This window comes from Vulpes lagopus, chromosome 12 (assembly GCF_018345385.1).
Source record: "Vulpes lagopus strain Blue_001 chromosome 12, ASM1834538v1, whole genome shotgun sequence".
Taxonomy (NCBI): domain Eukaryota; kingdom Metazoa; phylum Chordata; class Mammalia; order Carnivora; family Canidae; genus Vulpes; species Vulpes lagopus.
In genome coordinates, this window is record NC_054835.1 from 13796164 (window position 1) to 13816669 (window position 20506).

A 20506-nucleotide genomic window follows, 5' to 3' on the forward strand; every position below is an offset into this window, starting at 1 on the left:
AATACGGTAAACCCCCTCTACACACATTCGTATGCCACTGTGCCTGCACAGGACATTCTCGCTGACCTAATTACCAGCTATCTAAGTCAGAGCTCTGCCCAGGCTTAGTGAGCTGCTGGCACAACTGGGAGCTCTGCTCAGCAGGAGCTGTGCCCAGTTTCTCCGGCCATTTGTGACCCTCTTTACCACCACCCCCACCCCCACCTGCCCCAGTGTCTCCAGCCTTTACTAAAGGCTTAAATTAGGCAGACTTGGACCCTAAGCACAAGTATTCAATTTGCAAATCACTCAACTTCTCTGAGCCTTAGCACCTAGTATGGTGCCTGGAAGAAATCAGGTACTCTGGGAGGGTAGCTGTGATTGTCTCCCTGTTCATCTCCTCCCTTTTCCCACCTCATAAAGATCTTGCATCAAGATCCCTTAGTTGAATAAGGCAAAACTGGAACAGCATAGGAGAGTGGTAAACAGGAATCTCTGGCCTACTCTGACATTTCCAGGATACTTCTGGGTCTGGCCCTAGACTGAATGGAGCTTTGTGGTTGGTGGAAGACAGGTGTCATAGATGACTCAGGTTGCATTTGGGAGGAGACAGACTTAATCACAGATCACTCTGACCTACACAGGACTTAGTCGGAATCAGACACACTGCAGGATGTGCTGGGGGCTCAGGGACAAGTGAGTTACTCTGGTTGAGAATCTGGACTAGCTCCTGGAGCAGGCCTGAGCAGGGCCCCAAAGGGTGGGGCAGAGGTGAGAGCCAGGAAGTCATGCTGCTCAGGGAAAACTGCTCCTGCAAAGGCCCACAAGTGGGAGGATTGTGGCTGGTGTTCAGGGAATGGGATACAGAGGAGCTTGAAGTGGCTGGATAGCCGACCTGGCAGAGGGGGCATCGAGCTGGGCAGGGAGATGCCACAGATGCCCAGGTGGGGAGACTGGGCTTACCTCAGGGCTTTCAAACCATGGCTGGCTGTCAGTCACACAGTAAAATGGGAACAAAAGCCTCCCAACCACCCACTGTAAGAAGTTAGTAGTACTTACTTTTCCTTTTAAATTTATTTATTTATTTTAGAATAGGGGGCAGGGCAGTGAGGGGCAGAGGGAGAGAGAATCTTAAGCAGACTCATTCACCCTGAGCACAGACCCCGACTCAGTGCAGGGCTCTGGGGCTCCATCTCAGGACCCTGAGATCATGACCTGGGCTGAAACCAAGAGTCAGAAGCTTAACCGACTGAGCCACCCAGGCGCACCCCTAGTTCTTACTTTTTAATTCTCTCCAAGTCAGTTTGCTTACCCCAACCTGGCTCACCAAGAAACACAGGGCTTGTCATAAAGTGAGCCAAGGAACCTAAGTCCAGTCCTCCTGTATTCCTGGAGAATGGTAGGTGACTGCAGGGGTGTCTGTAAGCCCCCTTCACTCATTGAGCACCTCATTCCCCCTCAAGAGACTCATTGGTGGCAGGGGAAACAGTCACAGGCAGCAAGTGAACAAGGAGATGAGTAAGGTAATTTCAGTTTGTGATAAAAGGCTTGCAGAGGTACAGAGTGCCTAGATAGAGGTCTGGAGATCTGAAAGCTTCTTGGAGGAGGTGAGTCGGGGAGGGTGAGGAAGGAGGCAGGAGATCGCCGAAGAGCATAGGGACACAAGGATGACTTGGGCAAATCAGGGCGCCTGGGTGGCTCAGCGATTGGGCATCTGCCTTCACTCAGGGCGTGATCCCAGGGTCCCAGGATTGAGTCCCACGTCGGGCTTCCTGCATGGAGCCTGCTTCTCCCTCTGCCTATGTTTCTGCCTCTCTCTCTCTCTCTCTCATGAATAGATAAATAAAATCTTTAAAAAAAAAAAAAAAGCACTTGGGCAATGTACACTTGAGTGGGTGGGGAGGGCTCTGGTGTTCTCATCCAATTCCCAGTGAACTATGACCCCCAAACGGGAATTACTCACAGTCTGATTAGGTTTTCTGTATTCTACTTTGAGTGGTGGCAGGCAAGACACAAATAACAGCTCCAAGTAACTTGGGGTGCAGGTTTGTTCATTCACTGCTGTTGTTTCTTTAACTCTACTCTGCCTTCATTCATTGTTCTTTTTAAAAGAGATTTTAGTTATTTATTTATGAGAGACACACAGAGAGAGAGAGAGGGGGGCAGAGATACAGGCAGAGGGAGAAGCAGCCTCCATGCAAGGAGCCTGACATGGGACTCAATCCGGGATCTCCAGGATCATGCCCTGGGATGAAGGTGGCGCTAAACCACCTGGGCTGCCCCATTCATTGTTCTTCTGAAGAAAGTATTCTGGGAAATTTTTTTCTGTTTTTCTGTTTGTTTTCATGCTTCATCAGAATAATTCTTTTCCCAATTTTGTGGACACAAATTTTCAATCATATTGGCTTCAAGAAATTTCATACATTTATGCGGGGTTTTTTAAATTTATTTATTCATGAGAGACACACAGAGAGAAGCAGAGACATAGGCAGAAGGAGAAGCAGGCTCCATGCAGGAACCCTTATGTGGGACTGGATCCCGGATGGGATCATGCCCTGAGCCAAAGGCAGATGCTCAACCACTGAGCCACCCAGGCATTCCTATGCAGTTATTCAACAAACTTTTATTTGGTACCAACTGTGTACCTGGACTGCGTTCAGAGTCCAAAGGGGGGCTCACCATAGAAAGTGCCAGTGCTTAACACACAGGCCAGCTCTTAGCCTCCTTTCCGGTTTAATTGTGCCCTTTTATGTTCACTCCTCTTTTTTTTTTTTTTTTAAGGATTTATTTATTTATTGAGGGAGAGAGAGAAAGCGTGAGCCAGGAGGGGGAGGGAGAGGGTGAGAATCTGAAGCAGACTCCTCACTCAGCACAGAGTCCCATGCAGGGCTCTATCTCACAACCCTGAGATCACAACCTGAACAGAAATCAAGAGTTGGAGGCTCAACTGATAGCCACCCAGGTGTCCCTCAACCCTCTTTTCTAATTGTCATTTTCCTTCCTTTTTTCTTTACCTGCCCCATTATTAAAATAAGTTTTATCTTACTGTCTGGTAAATTTTTATGAATTGCCACAATCATTCTGGGCCAGGCCAGGGTATAAAGGGGACGAAATAAAGGGCAGATGTCTGCTTTGTGTTACGGCCTAGGAATTGAGAAATGAGAGATCGGACACTGCCTTCTCACAATGCACCTCCTCATTGAGCCTTTGGAAAGTGTGTTTTTAATAAAATTGTTATCGTGTACAAAAGCAAAGAAAATAACAGTAATAAAGTCAGCATACCATCACCCAGATCACAGTTATCAAGATTTACCACACTTGCTGCATCATTTCATCTCCCTTTAAAGCTGTGCTGCTCAAAATTTGGCGTGGTGCCCAGCAACGGAATCACTTAGGATCTTGTGAGACTAGGGCTCTCTGTCCCACTTCCTGATATACTCAATCAGAATCTGTACTTTAACAAGAAACTTGGGTGATTTATTAGCACTTTAATGTTTCAGAAGCATTATTGGAAGGCAAACCCAAAACATTGTGTCATTGTGTCACCCCTAAATACTTCAGTACACCCCTAAATAACCACAAATATGTGGTTATTTTCTTACCTAGCCACAATGTTTTTATCACCTAACAAAGTCAACAATAATTTTGGGGTGTCCATATTCAAATCTTCCTGTCTCAATTTATCTTTTTTTAACAGTAAGTTTGTTCAAGTCAAGATCCAAACAAGGTCCACATTACAATTAATTGCAATGCCTCTCTTAGTCTAGAGTGGCCCCCTTGCCTATTTTTTGGTTTGTGTATCTTTTTCAAGTCTTTGCTTTACTGCAGAGCTTGGTCACTTGTCTTGTAGAACAGCTTCATTCAAGATTTGTGTGTTTGCTTCCTTTTGGTGCAGTTTGTCCTTTTATAAACCCTGAATTTCCCAAAACCTGGATGTTAGTGCTAATGACTTCATTAAATTCAAGTTCAACTTTTTTGGCAAGCATACTCTAAACTATTGTGTTGCAAATATCTTCTCTCACTCTGTGGCTTGCCTCTTTACTCTCTTTGTTTTTGTTTTAAATATTTTATTAAATAAACAAACATTTTATTTATTTACTCATGAGAGACACAAGCAGAGGGAGAAGCAGGCTCCATGCAGGAAGCCCGATCCTGGACTCTTATCTGGGACTCCATGATCACCACCTCAACCTCGGAGCCACCCAGGTGTCCCACCTCTTTACTCTCTTGATGGTATCTTTTGATAAACAATTTCTTAATTTTAATGAAGTTCAGTTTCTCAATTCTTTCCTTTATAGTTAGTGTCTTTTGTGTCCTGTTTAAAAAATATTTGTCTACCCCAGGGTCGTTTTCTCTTAAAACGTTATTGTTTCGTTTTTCACATTCAGTTCATCTAAATCCACATTTCAACCCATCAGGAATTTGTGTGTATGGTGTGTGATCAGGTGAGAATAATCAAGATCAATTTTTTTTTCAATATTGATATCCAAATAATCCAGCACCATTTATTTAAAAAATTATTCTTGGGATGCCTGGGTGGCTCAGCGGTTGAGCGTCTGCTTTCGGCTCAGGAAGTGATCCCAGAGTTCCAAGATGAGTCCCACATTGGGCTTCCCACAGGGAGCCTACTTCTCCCTCTGCCTATGTCTCTGTCTCTCTGTGTCTCTCATAAATAAATAAATAAAATCTTTAAAAATAAATAACTGAATAAATAAAACATTCTTTCCTCACTGTTCTTCACTGTCACCTTTGTCATAAAATAGATGATTGTATGTGTTTGGACTCTGTTTTGTTGTGTTGTTTTATCTGTCTATCCTGTGCTAATATAATTTTATCTTAACTATAACTTTTTAATGTCTTAATAAGTGGTAGTGTGTGTTATCAAGTCCTACAAGTTTGTTATTTTCCCTTAAGAGTGCCTGACTAGGGGCACCTGGATGGCTAAGGGGTTGAGCATCTGCCTTCAGCTCAGGTCATGATCCCAGGGTCCCGGGATTGAGTCCTGTATCAGGCTCCCTGCATGGAGCCTGCTTCTCCCTCTGCCTGTGTCTCTGCCTCTCTCTCTCTGTCTCTCATGAATAAATAAATAAAATCTAAAAAAAAAAAAAAAAAAGAGTGCCTGACTATTCTTGCCCCATGCAATTTCATATAAATTTTTTAATTGGCTTGTTAACATACCCCTCCCCCCCAGTAATTTGCTGGGATTTTGATTAGGAATATATTGAAGCTATAGATCAGTATCGTGATAACTGACAACAATATTGAGGCTTCCATTCATGAACATGACTGTTCCTCCATCTGTTTAGATCTTTCATTTCTATTTTCAGGTATTTAATATCTAATATCTAATTTTCAGCATACAGGTTTTGCTTGTCTTTAATTATTTTTAAGCATTAAGACTTATTTTTAAGCATTTGATTTTTCTGTCTTTTCCTAATGGCATCTTTAAAAATGGCTCACTCTCAGGGGTGCCTCGGTGGCTCAGTTAAGTGTCTGTCTTTGGCTCAGGTCATGATCCCAGGGTTCTGGGATTAGGCCTCAAGTCAAGTCGAGTTGAGTCGGGCTCCCTGCTCAGCGGAGAGTCTGCTTCTCCGCCACTCTCCCTGCTTGTGCTCTCTCCCTCTCTCAAATAATTAAAGTCTTAAAAAAATAAAAATAAAAATTGTTCTATTTGATCATTGACAATATATAGAAGTACAGTGGTTCTTTGTATCTTGTATCCAGTAACCTTGCTAAAGGCTCTTGTTAATTCTCAGTGTTTTTGGATTTGTTGGATTTCTCAATCTACTTAATTTCATCTGTAGATAATGGCAGTTTTATTTTTTCCTTTCTTTTCTTACTGCCCTAAATCGTCTGGTAAAATGTTGAGTAACAGTGGTCATCCTTGTCTCATTACTGATTTTTTTTAATGTTTTTCTTCTTTTTTTTTTTTTAAGATTTTTTTATGTATTTACTCATGAGAGACACAGAGAGAGAGAGGCATAGACATAGGCAGAGGGAGAAGCAGGCTCCATGCAGGGAGCCCAACGCGGACCCGATCTTGATCCTGGGTTTCCAGGATCTGCCCTGGGCTGAAGGCGGCGCTAAACCACTGAGCCATCCGGGCTGCCCTCATTACTGATTTTAGGGAACACTTAAGTAACTTAATCAATAAGAATGATGTGCACTGAAGGTTTTTTGTGATATTCTTGATCAGATTAAGGAAATTCCTCCTATCCTGGTTTGCTGTGCCTTTTATCAACAAACCAGTACTAGATTTTATCAAATGCCTTTTTCCTGCATCTATCATAATGATCATTTGATTTTTTTTTCTGTTAATGTAATAAATCAATTATTATCAAATGTCAAACCACCTGATATGGGAGAGCTCGGTTCTTGTCTCATGGAGTCGAAGATTGAATCTCGTGCCAACACAGGAGAGTAGTAAAGGGATAGTTTAAAGGAAAGTTTATTAAGTAAAGATACAGAGAAAGCTCTCAGAAATAAGAAGGGTCCCAAAAGGGTTGCCACTGAGGGCTTGTAGGGTTGGTCTTTTATTGAGAGCCTAATCAGGGACTCCCCACACATACCTTAGGGCAGGATGGTCTGGCTTGTTCCTTTATCTCTGGTTTCCTTACACCTCAGCATTTTGGGGATTTTTGTGAGCCTACTTCCATGGCCCGACCTAGCCCTGCCTAGCCCTGTATGTCCCTAACTCACATCCTTGCATTCCTGAAATATACTCAATTTGGTTATGATGTATTATGCTCTTTATATGTCCCCAGATTTGATTTGCTAACATTTTACTTAGGATTTCTACATCTGTGTTCAAGAGAGAGATCAGCTGTCCTTCCTTGTATTGTTCCTGTCAGGTCTTTACTGATTTTTGTTTGTTTGTATGTTTGTTTTTTAAATCTTTGCTCATCAGGTTTTTTTTTTTTTTTTAATTTTTATTTATTTATGATAGTCACAGAGAGAGAGAGAGAGGCAGAGATACAGGCAGAGGGAGAAGCAGGCTCCATGCACCGGGAGCCTGACGTGGGATTCGATCCCGGGTCTCCAGGATCGCGCCCTGGGCCAAAGGCAGGCGCCAAACCGCTGCGCCACCCAGGGATCCCCTGCTCATCAGGTTTTAATATCAATGTTATTCTGGCCCCATAAAATGATTGGTAAATGTTCTCTCAAGTTTATTCTCTGGAACAGTTTGTGTAAGATTGGTGTTTCTTCTTTAAATGTTTGAGAGTTCACAGTGAAGCTATCTGTACTTGGAATTCTTCTTAAGGTTTTTAATAATCAATTTAATTTCTTTGATACAAGATTATTCAGCTTGTACTTCTTTCATCAGTTTTGGTAAATCTATTTCAAGGAATTTCCCTGTATTTCAACAAAATTGTGGAGTGTAATGGCATAAAATTGTATATACCATCCTCTTATTACTTTTTTTTTTTAATTTTTATTTACTTATGATAGGCACACAGTGAGAGAGAGAGGCAGAGACACAGGCAGAGGGAGAAGCAGGCTCCATGCACCGGGAGCCCGACGTGGGATTCGATCCCGAATCTCCAGGATCGCACCCTGGGCCAAAGGCAGGCGCTAAACCCCTGCGCCACCCAGGGATCCCTCTTATTACTTCTTAAATGTCTTAAGATATATTCTGATACTCTCTTTTTCATTCACATTGGTAATTTGTGTGTTCTCCCTTTTTTTTCTTGATCAGTGTTGCTAGGGGTTTATCGGTTTTATTAACCTTATTTATTTTTTAAGATTTTATTCATTTATTCATGAGAGACAGAGAGAGAGAGAGGTGGAGACACAGGCAGAAGGAGAAGCAGGCTCCATGCAGGGAGCCAAATGCGGGACTCCATCAGGACTCCAGGATCACGCCCTGGGCCAAAGGCAGGTGCTAAACTGCTGAATCACCCAGGGATCCCCCTATACGAGTTTTTTGGTTTTTTTAAAAAGATTTTATTTATTTATTTATTTATTCATTCATTCATTCGAGAGAGAATGAGAGAGAGAGAGAGAGAGAGAGGCAGAGAGAGAAGCAGGCTCCATACAGGGAGCCTGACATGGGACTTGATCCCAGGTCTCCAGGATCAGGCCCTGGGCTGAAGGCAGCGCCAAACCACTGGGCCACCCGGGCTGCCCCCCACCCCCCATACAAGTTTTAATGGACAAATATACTAACGTGAAACAGAGATAACTTCTGTGCATGTGTATAACATTCCTTTTTTAATTATTTTCTTTAAAGATTTTATTTATTTATTCATGACAGACACACACAGAGAGAGAGAGAGAGAGAGGCAGAGACATAGGCAGAGGGAGAAGCAGGCTCCATGCTGGGAGCCTGACTCAATCCTGGGACTCCAGGATCACGCCCTGGGCTGAAGGTAGTCACTAAACCGCTGAGGCACCGGGGCTGCCCAACATTCCTCTTTTTAAAAAAAAAAAGATCATATTTATTTATTCAAGAGAGACACAGAGGGAGGCAGAGAGAGAAGCAGGCTTCATTTTATTTTATATTTATTTATTTATTTATTTGTTTGTTTATTTATTTATTTTTATTATTCATTTTATTTTATTTTATTTTATTTCTTTTTTAACAGATGCACTTAAAGCTGCTCATTTCCTCTAAGTGATGGGGAACAGAAGGCTGGCCATTGGCCACCATCTTCCCCAAGATGGGATTTATGTGACATTCCTCAGGAAGTTCCCAACTGTCTTAATGTTAATGCCTTCCTAGAGGGAAAAGCAACTTTAAGCTTGACAATGGCAAGGCCTCTGGTAACTTGTAGGTCCTCCTTAGCATATGAAAGTTCTTTTGAAACCTCCCTTTTCCTTACCGCCCCCCAACTCCCCAGTATATAATCAGCCACCTCTCACAAGCCCGGGGCTGCAGCTCTTCCTGTCCAGGGTTTCTGTTGCCGTGCTTTAATAAAACCATCATTTTGCACCAAAGACATTTCAAGAATTCTTTCTTGGGACGCCTGGGTGGCTCAGCAGTTGAGCGTCTGCCTTTGGCTCAGGGCATGATCCCAGAGTCCCAGGATCGAGTTCCACATCAGGCTCCCTGCATGGAGCCTGCTTCTCCCTCTGCCTGTGTCTCTGCCTCTCTCTCTCTCTCTCTCTCTCTCTCTCTCTCTCTCTCTCTCTCAGTGTGTCTCTCATGAATAAATAAATAAAATCTTAAGAAAAAAAAGAATTCTTTCTTGGTCATTGGCTTCGGACCTCCCCTCAGCAAACCTCGCCTATATTCCAAAACTACATCATAACACTACTTTAATTGTTTCCCACAAGTTTTTTTTTTTTTTCCACAAGTTTTGATATGTCTTCTCATTTAGTTCAGAAAATTTAAAAATTTCCATTGTAACTCTAGGTTATTTAGAAGTGCATTGCTTAATTTCTAACAAGTTCAAGTTTTTTAGCTTTCTTTTTATTATGGGTTCTAGTTTAATTCCACTATGGTCAGAGAATTATATTCTGAATTATTTCAATCCAGTGAAATTTATTCAGGCTTGCTTTTTGACATAGCATATGTTTGATTTTGGCAGATGTTTCACGTGCATTTGGAAAATGCTTATTTTACCATTGTTGGGTACCAAGTTCTATTGGTCAATTAGATCAAGTTTGTTATTGTGTTGTTCAGATCTTCTATATCCTTATTGAGCTTTTCATAGCTTATATGAAAGATTGTTAGAGCATTAAAGACTCCCATTTTGGTTGTGGGTTTTTATATTTTTCCTTTTCAATTTTTTATATATTTTGAAGTGCTATTATTGGATACATACAGATTTTTTTTTAATTTTTTTTAATTTAATTATGATAGTCACAGAGAGAGAGAGGCAGAGACATAGGCAGAAGGAGAAGCAGGCTCCATGCACCGGGAGCCTGATGTGGGATTTGATCCTGGGTCTCCAGGATCGCGCCCTGGGCCAAAGGCAGGCGCCAAACCGCTGCGCCACCCAGGGATCCCCCTGGATACATACAGATTTTTAAATTTAGGGACTCCTGGGTGGCTCAGCAGTTGAGTGTGCCTTTGGCACGCAGCTTGATTCCGGGGTCCTGGGATTGAGTCTGGCATCAGGCTTCCTGCAGGGAGCCTGCTTCTCCCTCTGCCTGTCTCTTCCTTCTCTCTATGTCTCTCGTGAATAAATAAATAAACTCATTAAAAAATTTTTTTAAATAAAAATTTTAAAAATTTATATCTTCTTGGTAAATGAAGAACAATATATTTGTATGTATGTATTTCCTTCTCTTCCTTATATAAAAGTCTGTAAACCTATCCTTTGCCTAAAGATTTTAAGTTGTTTTTAAAATCTCTACTGCTAAGTGAAAAGCCTTTTTATTGGAGAAAATAGTTCCATCAATTTCAGTGGAAAAACTGCCCAATACCCAAACAGTTTTTGCTGATGCAAAAATTTATTAATTGGAGGGATCCCTGGGTGGCTCAGGGATTTAGTGCCTGCCTTCCAGCCCAGCGTGTGATCCTGCAGTACTAGGATCAAGTCTCCGGATCAAGTCCCACATTGGGCTCCCTGCATGGAACTACTTCTCCCTCTGCCTGTGTCTCTGCCTCTCTCTCTCTCTGTGTGTCTCATGAATAAATAAAATCTTTTTTAAAAAAATTATTTATTGGCCAATAAAACAAGTCTATACTAAAATAATTTGAATATAAAAATAAAATTTACATACATAAGTTATTGCAATAAAGGTTTATGGTCCTCGTTAAAAGAGAAAATGAAGACTTAATGAGTAGTAGAAGATAGTTGTGGGAGTCATTATTGAGAAAGGTACATTTTTCCTTCTGCACCATTTCTTTAGTCTTTTAGGTACTCATTGTTATCTTGCATTCAAACTACCTTTAAAAATAAAGTTATAGCACAGAAAAGTACATTGAGGGTAAAATAAATACTAAGCCTGAAAGCACTTCAAAATACATAGAATAGTTAATGCTTTTAACAGGCTGCAGAATCACAGAAGCTACTACCTCTTCAGCTCTTTCAATTGGCACGTAAATGCAAAACAAAGCATTTTGGGTTTAGCCAAACAAAGCAAATTTTTGTTTCCTATATTGTTGGGCTGGGAATATGTTTTTGCCCGAAAAGTGTGAGGTGAGAACATCATTCCTTTTTTTTTTCTAAGATTTTATTTATTTTTCATGAGAGACACAGAGAGAGAGAGAGGCAGAGATACAGGCAGAGGGAGAAGCAGGCTCCCTGCAGGGAACCCAATGCAGGAATGGATCCCAGGACCCTGGGATCACACCCTGAGCCGAAGGCAGAGACACAGGCAGGGAGCTGGACGTGGGACTCGATCCTGGGTCTCCAGGATCACACCCTGGGCTGAAGGCAGGCACTAAACTGCTGAGCCACCAGGGCTGCCAGACATCATTCCTTATAGCATGTTTATGTGGTATGTTTAGGGATGAAAAAGTCATTATACTATCATAGAAAAAGGAGTGCTTTCCAAAAAGTAGTGTAGCTTTTCAAGAGCTATTGCAAAAAAGTTTTTCATTGAACAGGTGAATTCTGTACACTGAACTTCACTTTGCCCTTTTTATATATAAATATACATTAGAGTTTTTATAGTGGAGTAGCATGATCAGACCATACTTTTAAGAATTCTTTCTGGAAGTTGGTATGGAGAAGATGTATCCAGAGGAACAAGACTTGGAAAAGAAAGGTCAGCAGATTAATGAATATAACCAAGCAGGAGACAATGAGGTCAGTAAGACAGAACCGAACCCCAACAGAGGCCCAAATGCACATGGGAATTCTGAGAATGATAAAAGTGGTACTGCAAATCTTTTTTTTTTTTAATTAATTAATTTATTTATTTAATTTTTATTTATTTATGATAGTCACACAGAGAGAGAGAGAGAGGCAGAGACACAGGCAGAGGGAGAAGCAGGCTCCATACACTGGGAGCCCGACGTGGGATTCGATCCCGGGTCTCCAGGATCACGCCCTGGGCCAAAGGCAGGCGCTAAACCGCTGCGCCACCCAGAGATCCCTGGTACTGCAAATCTATGGGGATAAGATGAGCTATTCAAAAAACAATGTTGAGACAATTTCATTTGTGGGGAGAAAAAGTAAAAGCTGGATCCATATTTCACTCCACATACAAAAAGTGTAGTTGGGTCAAAGATTCAAGTATAAGGAGTGAAACAAAAAACCCCCCAAATTATAGAGAAAAACATGAGTGAACTTGAAAAAATAATCACTGAATGAGGAAGCAAGACATAAAACCAAAGAGTCATAAAGGAAAAATTACTACATACAAATTATAGACATGGGGAAAGATACCATGCAAGTCAAATAATCAGCAAAGTGAGAAACAGTATCTTTAGCACATTGATAATTTCTTTTGGATTTGAAAAGCTCTTACAAATTAATAATAAAGCAATAAATACTTCATACAGGGCAGCCCGGCTCAGCGGTTTAGCACCGCCTTCAGCCCAGGGCCTGATCCTGGAGACCCGGGATAGAGTCCTATGTCAGGCTCCCTGCATGGAGCCTGCTTCTCCCTCTGCCGGTGTCTCTGCCTCTCTCTCTGTGCGTCTCTCGTGAATAAATAAATAAAATCTTTAAAAAAAAAACACACAAAACTTCATACAAATGGGGATCCCTGGGTGGCGCAGCGGTTTGGCGCCTGCCTTTGGCCCAGGGCGCGATCCTGGAGACTCGGGATCAAATCCCACGTCAGGCTCCCGGTGCATGGAGCCTGCTTCTCCCTCTGCCTGTGTCTCTGCCTCTCTCTCTCTCTCTCACTGTGTGCCTATCATAAATAAATAACATAAAATTAAAAAAAAAAAAAACTTCATACAAATGGATACTATATCTGAATAGGCAGGAAACAAAATAAGAGGTTTGACCTCACTCATAATTTAAAAATATATTTTGGAATAAGATGATAAGATACTCTTTCAAAACAAGGATGAAAAGGTCTACACATAGCTCAAGCAGCACTGTGGGGAAACAGGTCATCTATACTGTTGTAGTATGAATTGTAATAACCTCTGTGGGGGCAATCAGTCAATATCAATTTTTCCTCAAAACCTTTTAGTGAAAAATTTCAAATATACAGAAAAGTAGAAATAATTGTACAGAACTATATACTACACTTAGATTTTACAATTGTCAGCATTTTGTTATATTTGCATTATAGCATATATACCATGTATATATAAACATATATCCATCTCCATCCACCAAGCCATCTTGCATTTTGATACATTTCAAAGTAAACTGCAGACATTGGTATACTTTATCTCTAAATATTTCAGCATACATATCAACTAGAGTTCAGTGTTTGTTTACAGTTCTTTTTTTGAGGGAAAACTTACTTTTGGTGAAATGCACACATTTTAAGTTGACCATTTAGAGTGTTTTTTTGTTTGTTTGTTTTTTAAGATTTTATTTATTCATGAGAGACACAGAGGCAGAGACCCAGGCAGAGGGAGAAGCAGGCTCCATGCCGGAACTCCAGGATCATGCCCCGGGCTGAAGGCAGATGTTTAACTGCTGAGCCACCGAGGCGTCCCTTTAGCCTGTTTTTGAAAAATGCTCATACCTTTGTCATCCAAATTCCTATCAAGATCTAGGATATTTCCATCAGCCTACAGATTTTCTTCCTGTCCCTACCCCTAGGAAATATTTTTGACTATAGATCAGTTTTGCTGGTTCTAGAACATCATGTAAATGGAATTATACAGTAGATACTCTTTTGTGTAAAGGGTATCACTTTCACTCAGCATCATGGTTTTTTCTGATTTACCCATCTTGCTATGTGTGTCAATTGCTCATTCCTTTTCACTCCCAAGTAGTATTACATTGTATGAATGTACCATACTTAGTTTATGCCTTCCCCAGTTGATGGACATTGGGTTTCCAATTGGGAACTATCACAAATAAAGCTTCTGTAAACATTCTTGTACATGTTTGAAGACATGTTTTCTCTTGGGTCACTTGATGGAGGGTCATAGACAGAATGTATATATGAGCCCCCCTGGGGCTCATAGTCTATTTTAACTTTGCTACAAGACCCTGTCATGAGTATGTGCTATGTGACAGGTATAGAAAATGCATGGTGGGAAGTGTGAGAAGTGGAAAGTATTTCTAGGGGAGAACTGGGGAAGGCTTCCTGGAGGAGGAGGCCTTGGTGCTGACAGTTAAGTAGGAGGATCAGGGTGGCTCTTGGTCAGACATGCCTACCTTCCTGTTTTATTCCCATAAGAAAAAGATCCTGGGAGTCTCACTTTTTTTGGCTGTAAAATGAGGATGATGACACCACGAGATGTGACAGAGTAATGGGAGTCAAAGGCCCAGCCATGGCCTTGACAGGCACCTCTTCTTTTGTTAAATGTTCCTCTTTCTTCACAGGCCTTGCTCCTCTGGTGGCCTTCAATGTGGATGAGGCCCATCTCTGGGTGACTTCTGAGGGAGGCACACCCTATGTGCTCAGCTCCCTTCTGCACCAAGACTCCAGCACCAACCAGACCTGGTGAGTGGGGCCTGGCAGATGGGAGGCATAATTGAGGGCACCTGTTGGGAGTCTGAAAAAACCCCAGAGAAAGGCAGCCTGGGTGGCTCAGTGGTTTAGCACTGCCTTCAGCCTAGGGCCTGATCCTGGAGACCAGGGATCGAGTCCCATGTCAGGCTCCCTGCATGGAGCCTGCTTCTCCCTCTGCCTGTGTCTCTACCTCTGTGTGTGTGTGTGTGTGTCTCTCATAAATAAATAAAATCTTTAAAAACAAAACAAAACCCCAGAGAAGGCCTTAGCACCCCACCTCCGCAGTCTGGGGACAACCTCCCTTCACTTTCAGAAGGGTGTGCCGGAGAGAGGCTATGATGGTGCTCTTCGCTGCCGGGGAGCAGGGGGCAGGATATGACCTCAAAACTATTTTAAAATAAAGTTTATTAGGCTCTTTTGTAATACATGTTCAGTATAGAAGCTTTCGGCAGTGGCAAAAATATCAAATTAAAAATGGAAACTATGAGGCAGCAGGGAATATGGTTAAGAGGCAGGTTGTGGGTCTGGTAGCTGTGGGTCAGTGATAGCTTTACTATGCACTTGTAGCAAGGCGCTCAACCCACAGCCTGTTTCTTATCTCTACAGTAGGGGTAGAGATTTTTCTACCTCACAGAGTTGTTGCATAAGATTATTTGAGTTAATGCACATAAAGGGTTTATTACAGTTTCTGGCCAAATTCAGGCATAACAAATATTGCACTGTTTTTAAAATCTCATCTGTACCCACCCATTAGATATAGGCCACAATATTTAAATGTGACAAAATTCTGCTGATGAGGATGTGGGAAGTTTTGGGGCTGTAAATTGACATAACCAACTCAGAGGATAGTTTTACCATATCTGGTAATGTTGAAGATGCCTTTGACTCAGCTATTCCACTCCCAGATGCCAACCTTAGAGATACTCCCAGGCACATGTAAAGCTTTTTATTGTAATATTTCTTGGGATAGTATAAGACTGGAAATAGTCCTCATTAGGAAAATGGAAGAAATAAGCTGTGAATCAGACGATGTGCTCTTAGAAACAGGTCAAGTAAATGAAATGAGCACAGTGGTTATTAACTTGAATCATTCCTGAAACATAAGGTGAAAAAAGACAGCTGTAGAATTATATATACAATGTTTATTTACTCAACAGACATTTATGTGCAGCACCTACTATGTGCCAGGCCCTAAGATATAGCAATGAGCAAAGTAGATAAAAATTCTTATGCTCAGGGTAGATAGACAATGAGCAAGCAAGCAAAATATGTATTTTATCAGATGGTGGTAGTAGGGATATACTAATATAGAAATATATCTTTAATTTTGTCCCCTATTGTCACCAAAATGACTTTTTTTTTTTAAAGATTTTATTTATTTATTCATAAGAAACAGAGAGAGAGAGAGAGAGAGAGAGAGAGGCAGAGACACAGGCAGAGGGAGAAGCAGGCTCCATGCAGGGAGCTTGATGTGGAACTCGATCCTGGAACTCTGGGATACGCCCAGAGCCAGAGGCAGATGCGCTCAACCACTGAGCCACCCAGGCGTCCCTAAAATGACTTTTAGAGCTGCTTTGTTTTGAAGCCAGGATCCATGTGTCGTATATTGTGTCTCTTTATTCTTTTTTAATCTAGAGCAATTTTTTCTTTCCTTTTTTGTTCATAATGGTCATATGGCTTTCTCTGTGCTCATTCTGTGACCCAGCCATGCTCATGCCCTGCCTCAGGCCAGTCCCCTGCCTATCCTTGCTGCTTTGCTTCTAGTCAATAATCAAGGGTTTCCTTCTTACTCTGCATGCATGAGCCATGAGCCCAGTATCCAGATGGGCTTTGGGGCAGAGCCGAGTGAGGCTCTCTGAAGGTTTCTGTCTGAGCAGAGCTCCCCATCTTCCCAAGTTGAGCATAGCAGAAGCTGTATTTGGTGGAGGTTGAGTGGGCAGTAGCAGCTCCTGAGGCAGCCTTCTAGCCCTTGGACTTGGGCCATGACCCTACCAGCCAAGGAGGCTTGGACCCTCATTGTACAGTGAAGAGGCTGGTGACCATGGAAGTGGGGAGGGCAGGGCCAGTTTGTTCATTCACTCATATATTCAGCAACTATTTATGGAGCATCTACTCAATGACAGGCAAAGTATGGAGATAAGATAGTGAAGGGGAGGCACAGTCCTTGCCCTCATGGAACTGCCTGACTCAGGAAGGAGACAGGAAAGGCAGGTAATGACAAGAGAAGTGACAACTGCTTTGGTGGGGATGTCTAGGGAGACATAGAGGCTGGTGTATCCTTAAGCCACAGGGTGTGCATCAACACTGGGACTAAGGAGATGAGTAGGAATTAGCGTGAGAAGGCAAGGGAGGGGAACAACCCAGCTGAGTGCAATGTGATCAGAAGCCTGGAAGCTATTCTGAGCAAAGTAAAGGGACAGAAAATGTCAGGTGGTTGAAGCTGAATGTAATGAGCAATAGGCTGGGAGAGGTGGGTAATGCCTTGTTACCCAGGCACCAAGGGTTTTAGGAGCCAGAAAGGTTGAAGCAGGAAGGGGTGGTGAGAAGGTTGTTAGCAAGTTTTTGGCTGCAGGAAGATGAATTAAAGGTGGGTATTTGTTGTGTTTTTTTGTTTTGGTAAAATTTTATGGATATTTGCCACACAGAAAAATGCACCCATTATAAGCACATAGCTCAGTGAATGTTCACAAAGTGAACCACCTATGTAAGCAGCATCCACATGAAGAAACAGAACATTACCAGCCTCACCTAAGCCCCTCTAGCCTGGTGCTCCCATCCTGGCACATCCTCTGCCAGGAGTTAATCAATGCTCTGGCCTCCATCTCCCTGGATTAGTTTTGTCTGTTCTTGAACTTATAAACGAGGCATGCCGTTGTATGGTCTGTTATGTCAGGCCCCTCTCCCTCAATATACAGTCTGTGAATTTTGAATATGGTCTTGCCTGAGACAATGGTACTTATTCTCATTGCTGTAGTCTTCCATTGTGTGAACAGTGCTGATGATGGGCATTTGGGTAGTTTCCTTGGACAATTTTTTTTAAAGATTTTATTTATTTATTCATGAGAGACACAGAGAGAGCCAGAGACATAGGCAGAGGGAGAAGCAGGCACCATGAGGAGCCAGATGTGGGACTTGATCCCAGGACTCCAGGATCATGCCCTGAGCCAAAGGCAGACAGACGCTCAACCGCTGAGCCACCCAGGCATCCCTCCTTGGACAAATTATACTGCTGTGCACTTTCTTTCTTTTTTTTTTTTTTAATTTATGTATGATAGTCACAGAGAGAGAGAGAGAGGCAGAGACACAGGCAGAGGGAGAAGCAGGCTCCATGCACTGGGAGCCCGATGTGGGATTCGATCTCGGGTCTCCAGGATCGCGCCCTGGGCCAAAGGCAGGCGCCAAACCGCTGCGCCACCCAGGGATCCCATGTGCACTTTCTTTCGATGGGCAGGTTACTTCCTTTTATCAGCCATGTGCCTAGCAATGGGATTGCTAGGTCATGACTTATGCACTGGGCTGACCTTCAGTTTCCCAAACTTGAAAAGCATGAGTGTTCTGGTTGGTCTACACATTTGTGAAAGCCAGGTGTCAGTCCCAGTTATTTGTGACCATCTCTTGCCAACTCCCCTCCCACCAGGACCCCAGCAGACCCTCTCTAGCTCCCAGCCCCGTGCTTCAGAGGCCAAGCTGAAAGGACATGGTAGATGAGAGGAGTTTGAAGCCCCTGGAGCAGGAGGCTATGACTTTCATGAGCTGGGCTCATGAACACCTCCCTGAACACCTGCTGAAGCAGAGGGGACTCATGGGAGGATGTGGTGGGAGGAACTTCTGGGTTCTTTGCCATAAATGGTAAAGCCTAAGACTACAGACGTCCTTCCATGCTGGGCAGGAAATACACTGCTGGCTGCCCCAGAGCCACAGCAAGCAGAACAGGCTAGGCTCCCTGTGAAAGGCCGATGTGTCCCTCTCACTCCCTTGTGCTGTTTCTCCCTAAAATAGAACAGCTAGGGCTGGCAGCATCATGGGTTTGGTTGCTACAAGGTGAAGTGAGTGGAACATAAAGAAAGCTTTCTACACCTGAAACTAATATAACATTGTGTGTTAATTATACTTCAATAAAAATGCAAATTAAAATAAAAATTTAAAAAACTATGACAAAAGTTGGGGGAAGAGATGTACGTGGCTTAGTGGTTGAGGTTTGCCTTGGGCTCAGGGCATGATTCCGGAGGCCATCAAAAAAAACTTGGGGGAAAAAAAGGAAGGCTTTACCCTGGGAGGTATGGGATTAGACTCAGAATAGAGACAGGTTAGAGGTAAGTGAAGGCAGGAGATGGACTGTTTCTAGTACAGGGTATGATAGGGTCCCAGGGGCTGTCAGCTGATGGTGGATTTGGTTATTGATAGTCATTCAGTCAACAAACCTGGAGATTAAGAGACTACCCACCATGGGGAGTAAAATGGGAGGGTAACAGAGGCAGCTCAGATTGGATCCCAGGCCACAGCACTGCATGACTATGATATGAATGGCAACCTTGGGTTCTGCAGTGCACAGCTTGGACAGCTGTATATGATAGTCTCCTGAGAACTCACAGTCTAGGTGAGGATGGGGGTAGGTTCCAGTAGTCAGGGCTACCTGGAGGTCTTAGAGGGGGTCAAGTTGCTCATTTTGGGAAGACTTCTTGAGGACTTGGTGTTTAGGATGAGTGTTGGAAGGAAAAGGAGGTGGGAATGAAATAGCTCAGGCAATGGCCTGAAGGAGGAAGGAGAGTCAAAGCTATTCCAGGCCTGGACCTACCCCACCAAAACACTGTCTGGAGTGGACACTAGTTCTGAGCCTACCTTTATGGGAGAAAGGGAAGTGCTAGACTGAGGGCTGAGGCTCAGGCTGGGGAGGAGTCTGGGGCAGAGCACATGGAGACTATTGATGTAGGGGAGTGATGCAGTGCAAACTACAAGGGTAAATTGAAAAACAAAAACAAAAACACAAAACCACTACCAGTTAGGAGGCTATTACCACAGACCAGGCAAGATACTGGTGGCCAGGATGGTGATGAGGAAATGGAGAGAAGAGATGCTCTGTAGATATAATCTGGAAGAAGAACCCACAGGGTTTCCTGATGGACTTGATACAGGGATGAGTAAAAAGATGAAGCACAGATGCATCCAGGCTTCAGGCTACCATCAGTTGCCTTGGAGAAGAGGGAAAAGCATAGGCTTGGGGAGACAAGACCTCAAGTTCTGTTTGGACAATCTCAAGTTTAAGATGCCTATTAGACGGGGGCGCAGTTACGCTTTGTACTTCTTTCCTTTTGCTGCTGTAACAACCACAGAACTTAGTGGCTTAACACAACACAAATTTATTATCTCACAGTTCTGGAAGCCAGAAGTCCAAAATGGGTCCGAATAGGCTAATATCAAGGTGTGTTAGCAGGGCTGTGTTCCTTCTGGTGGCTCAAGGGGAGAATCTGTTTCCTCACCTTTTTCAGTTTCTAAAGGTTAACTACATTCCATGGCTTTTGTCCTCTTCCTCCATCTTTAAAATCAGCAGTATATCATTTTCAAATCTTTCTCTGACTCTGACCCTCTTGCCTTCCTCTTATAAGGACCCTTGTAATTACATTGGGTTCATCTAGATAATCCAGGGTAATCTCCTTTATTTCAAGACCCTTAACATAATCAAATCTACAGAATCCTTTGGCTGTAAAAAAGTAGCATATTCACAGGTTCTGGGGATTAGAACATGGACATCTAGGAGTGGTATGTTAATCTATTTCCTAACAACTGTGCTGGTCTGACTTTTGGTGGAAGGATCCTAGGGCCACAGAATTTCAGCAGTTACAGGTTGAAGCCATGGGATTAGAGGGGATCACTAGGGAGAATGTGCTGGTGAGGAAAACAAGGACCAAGCCTCAAGGCTTCAGCAACATTTAAAGTTAGACATTGAAGAAGCCAACAAAAGAGTCTGAGAAGGAGTATTGAGAGAGGTAGGGGAAATCAAGAAGAAAGTATTTCAAGGAGGAGATGGTTACATGTCCAG

General features: G+C 42.8%; 1 protein-coding gene across 6 annotated transcripts in view; it reads left to right on the top strand.

The window, feature by feature from the left end:
• Positions 1-20506, top strand: part of ITGAE (integrin subunit alpha E) — a 74295-nt gene that overhangs the window by 13980 nt on the left and 39809 nt on the right. For all 6 annotated transcript variants that reach the window (XM_041724845.1, XM_041724842.1, XM_041724843.1 and 3 more), the window contains one exon: positions 14340-14460. In XM_041724845.1, coding sequence (XP_041580779.1) covers positions 14340-14460 — 121 coding nt within the window. The remainder of the gene's footprint in view (positions 1-14339; positions 14461-20506) is intronic.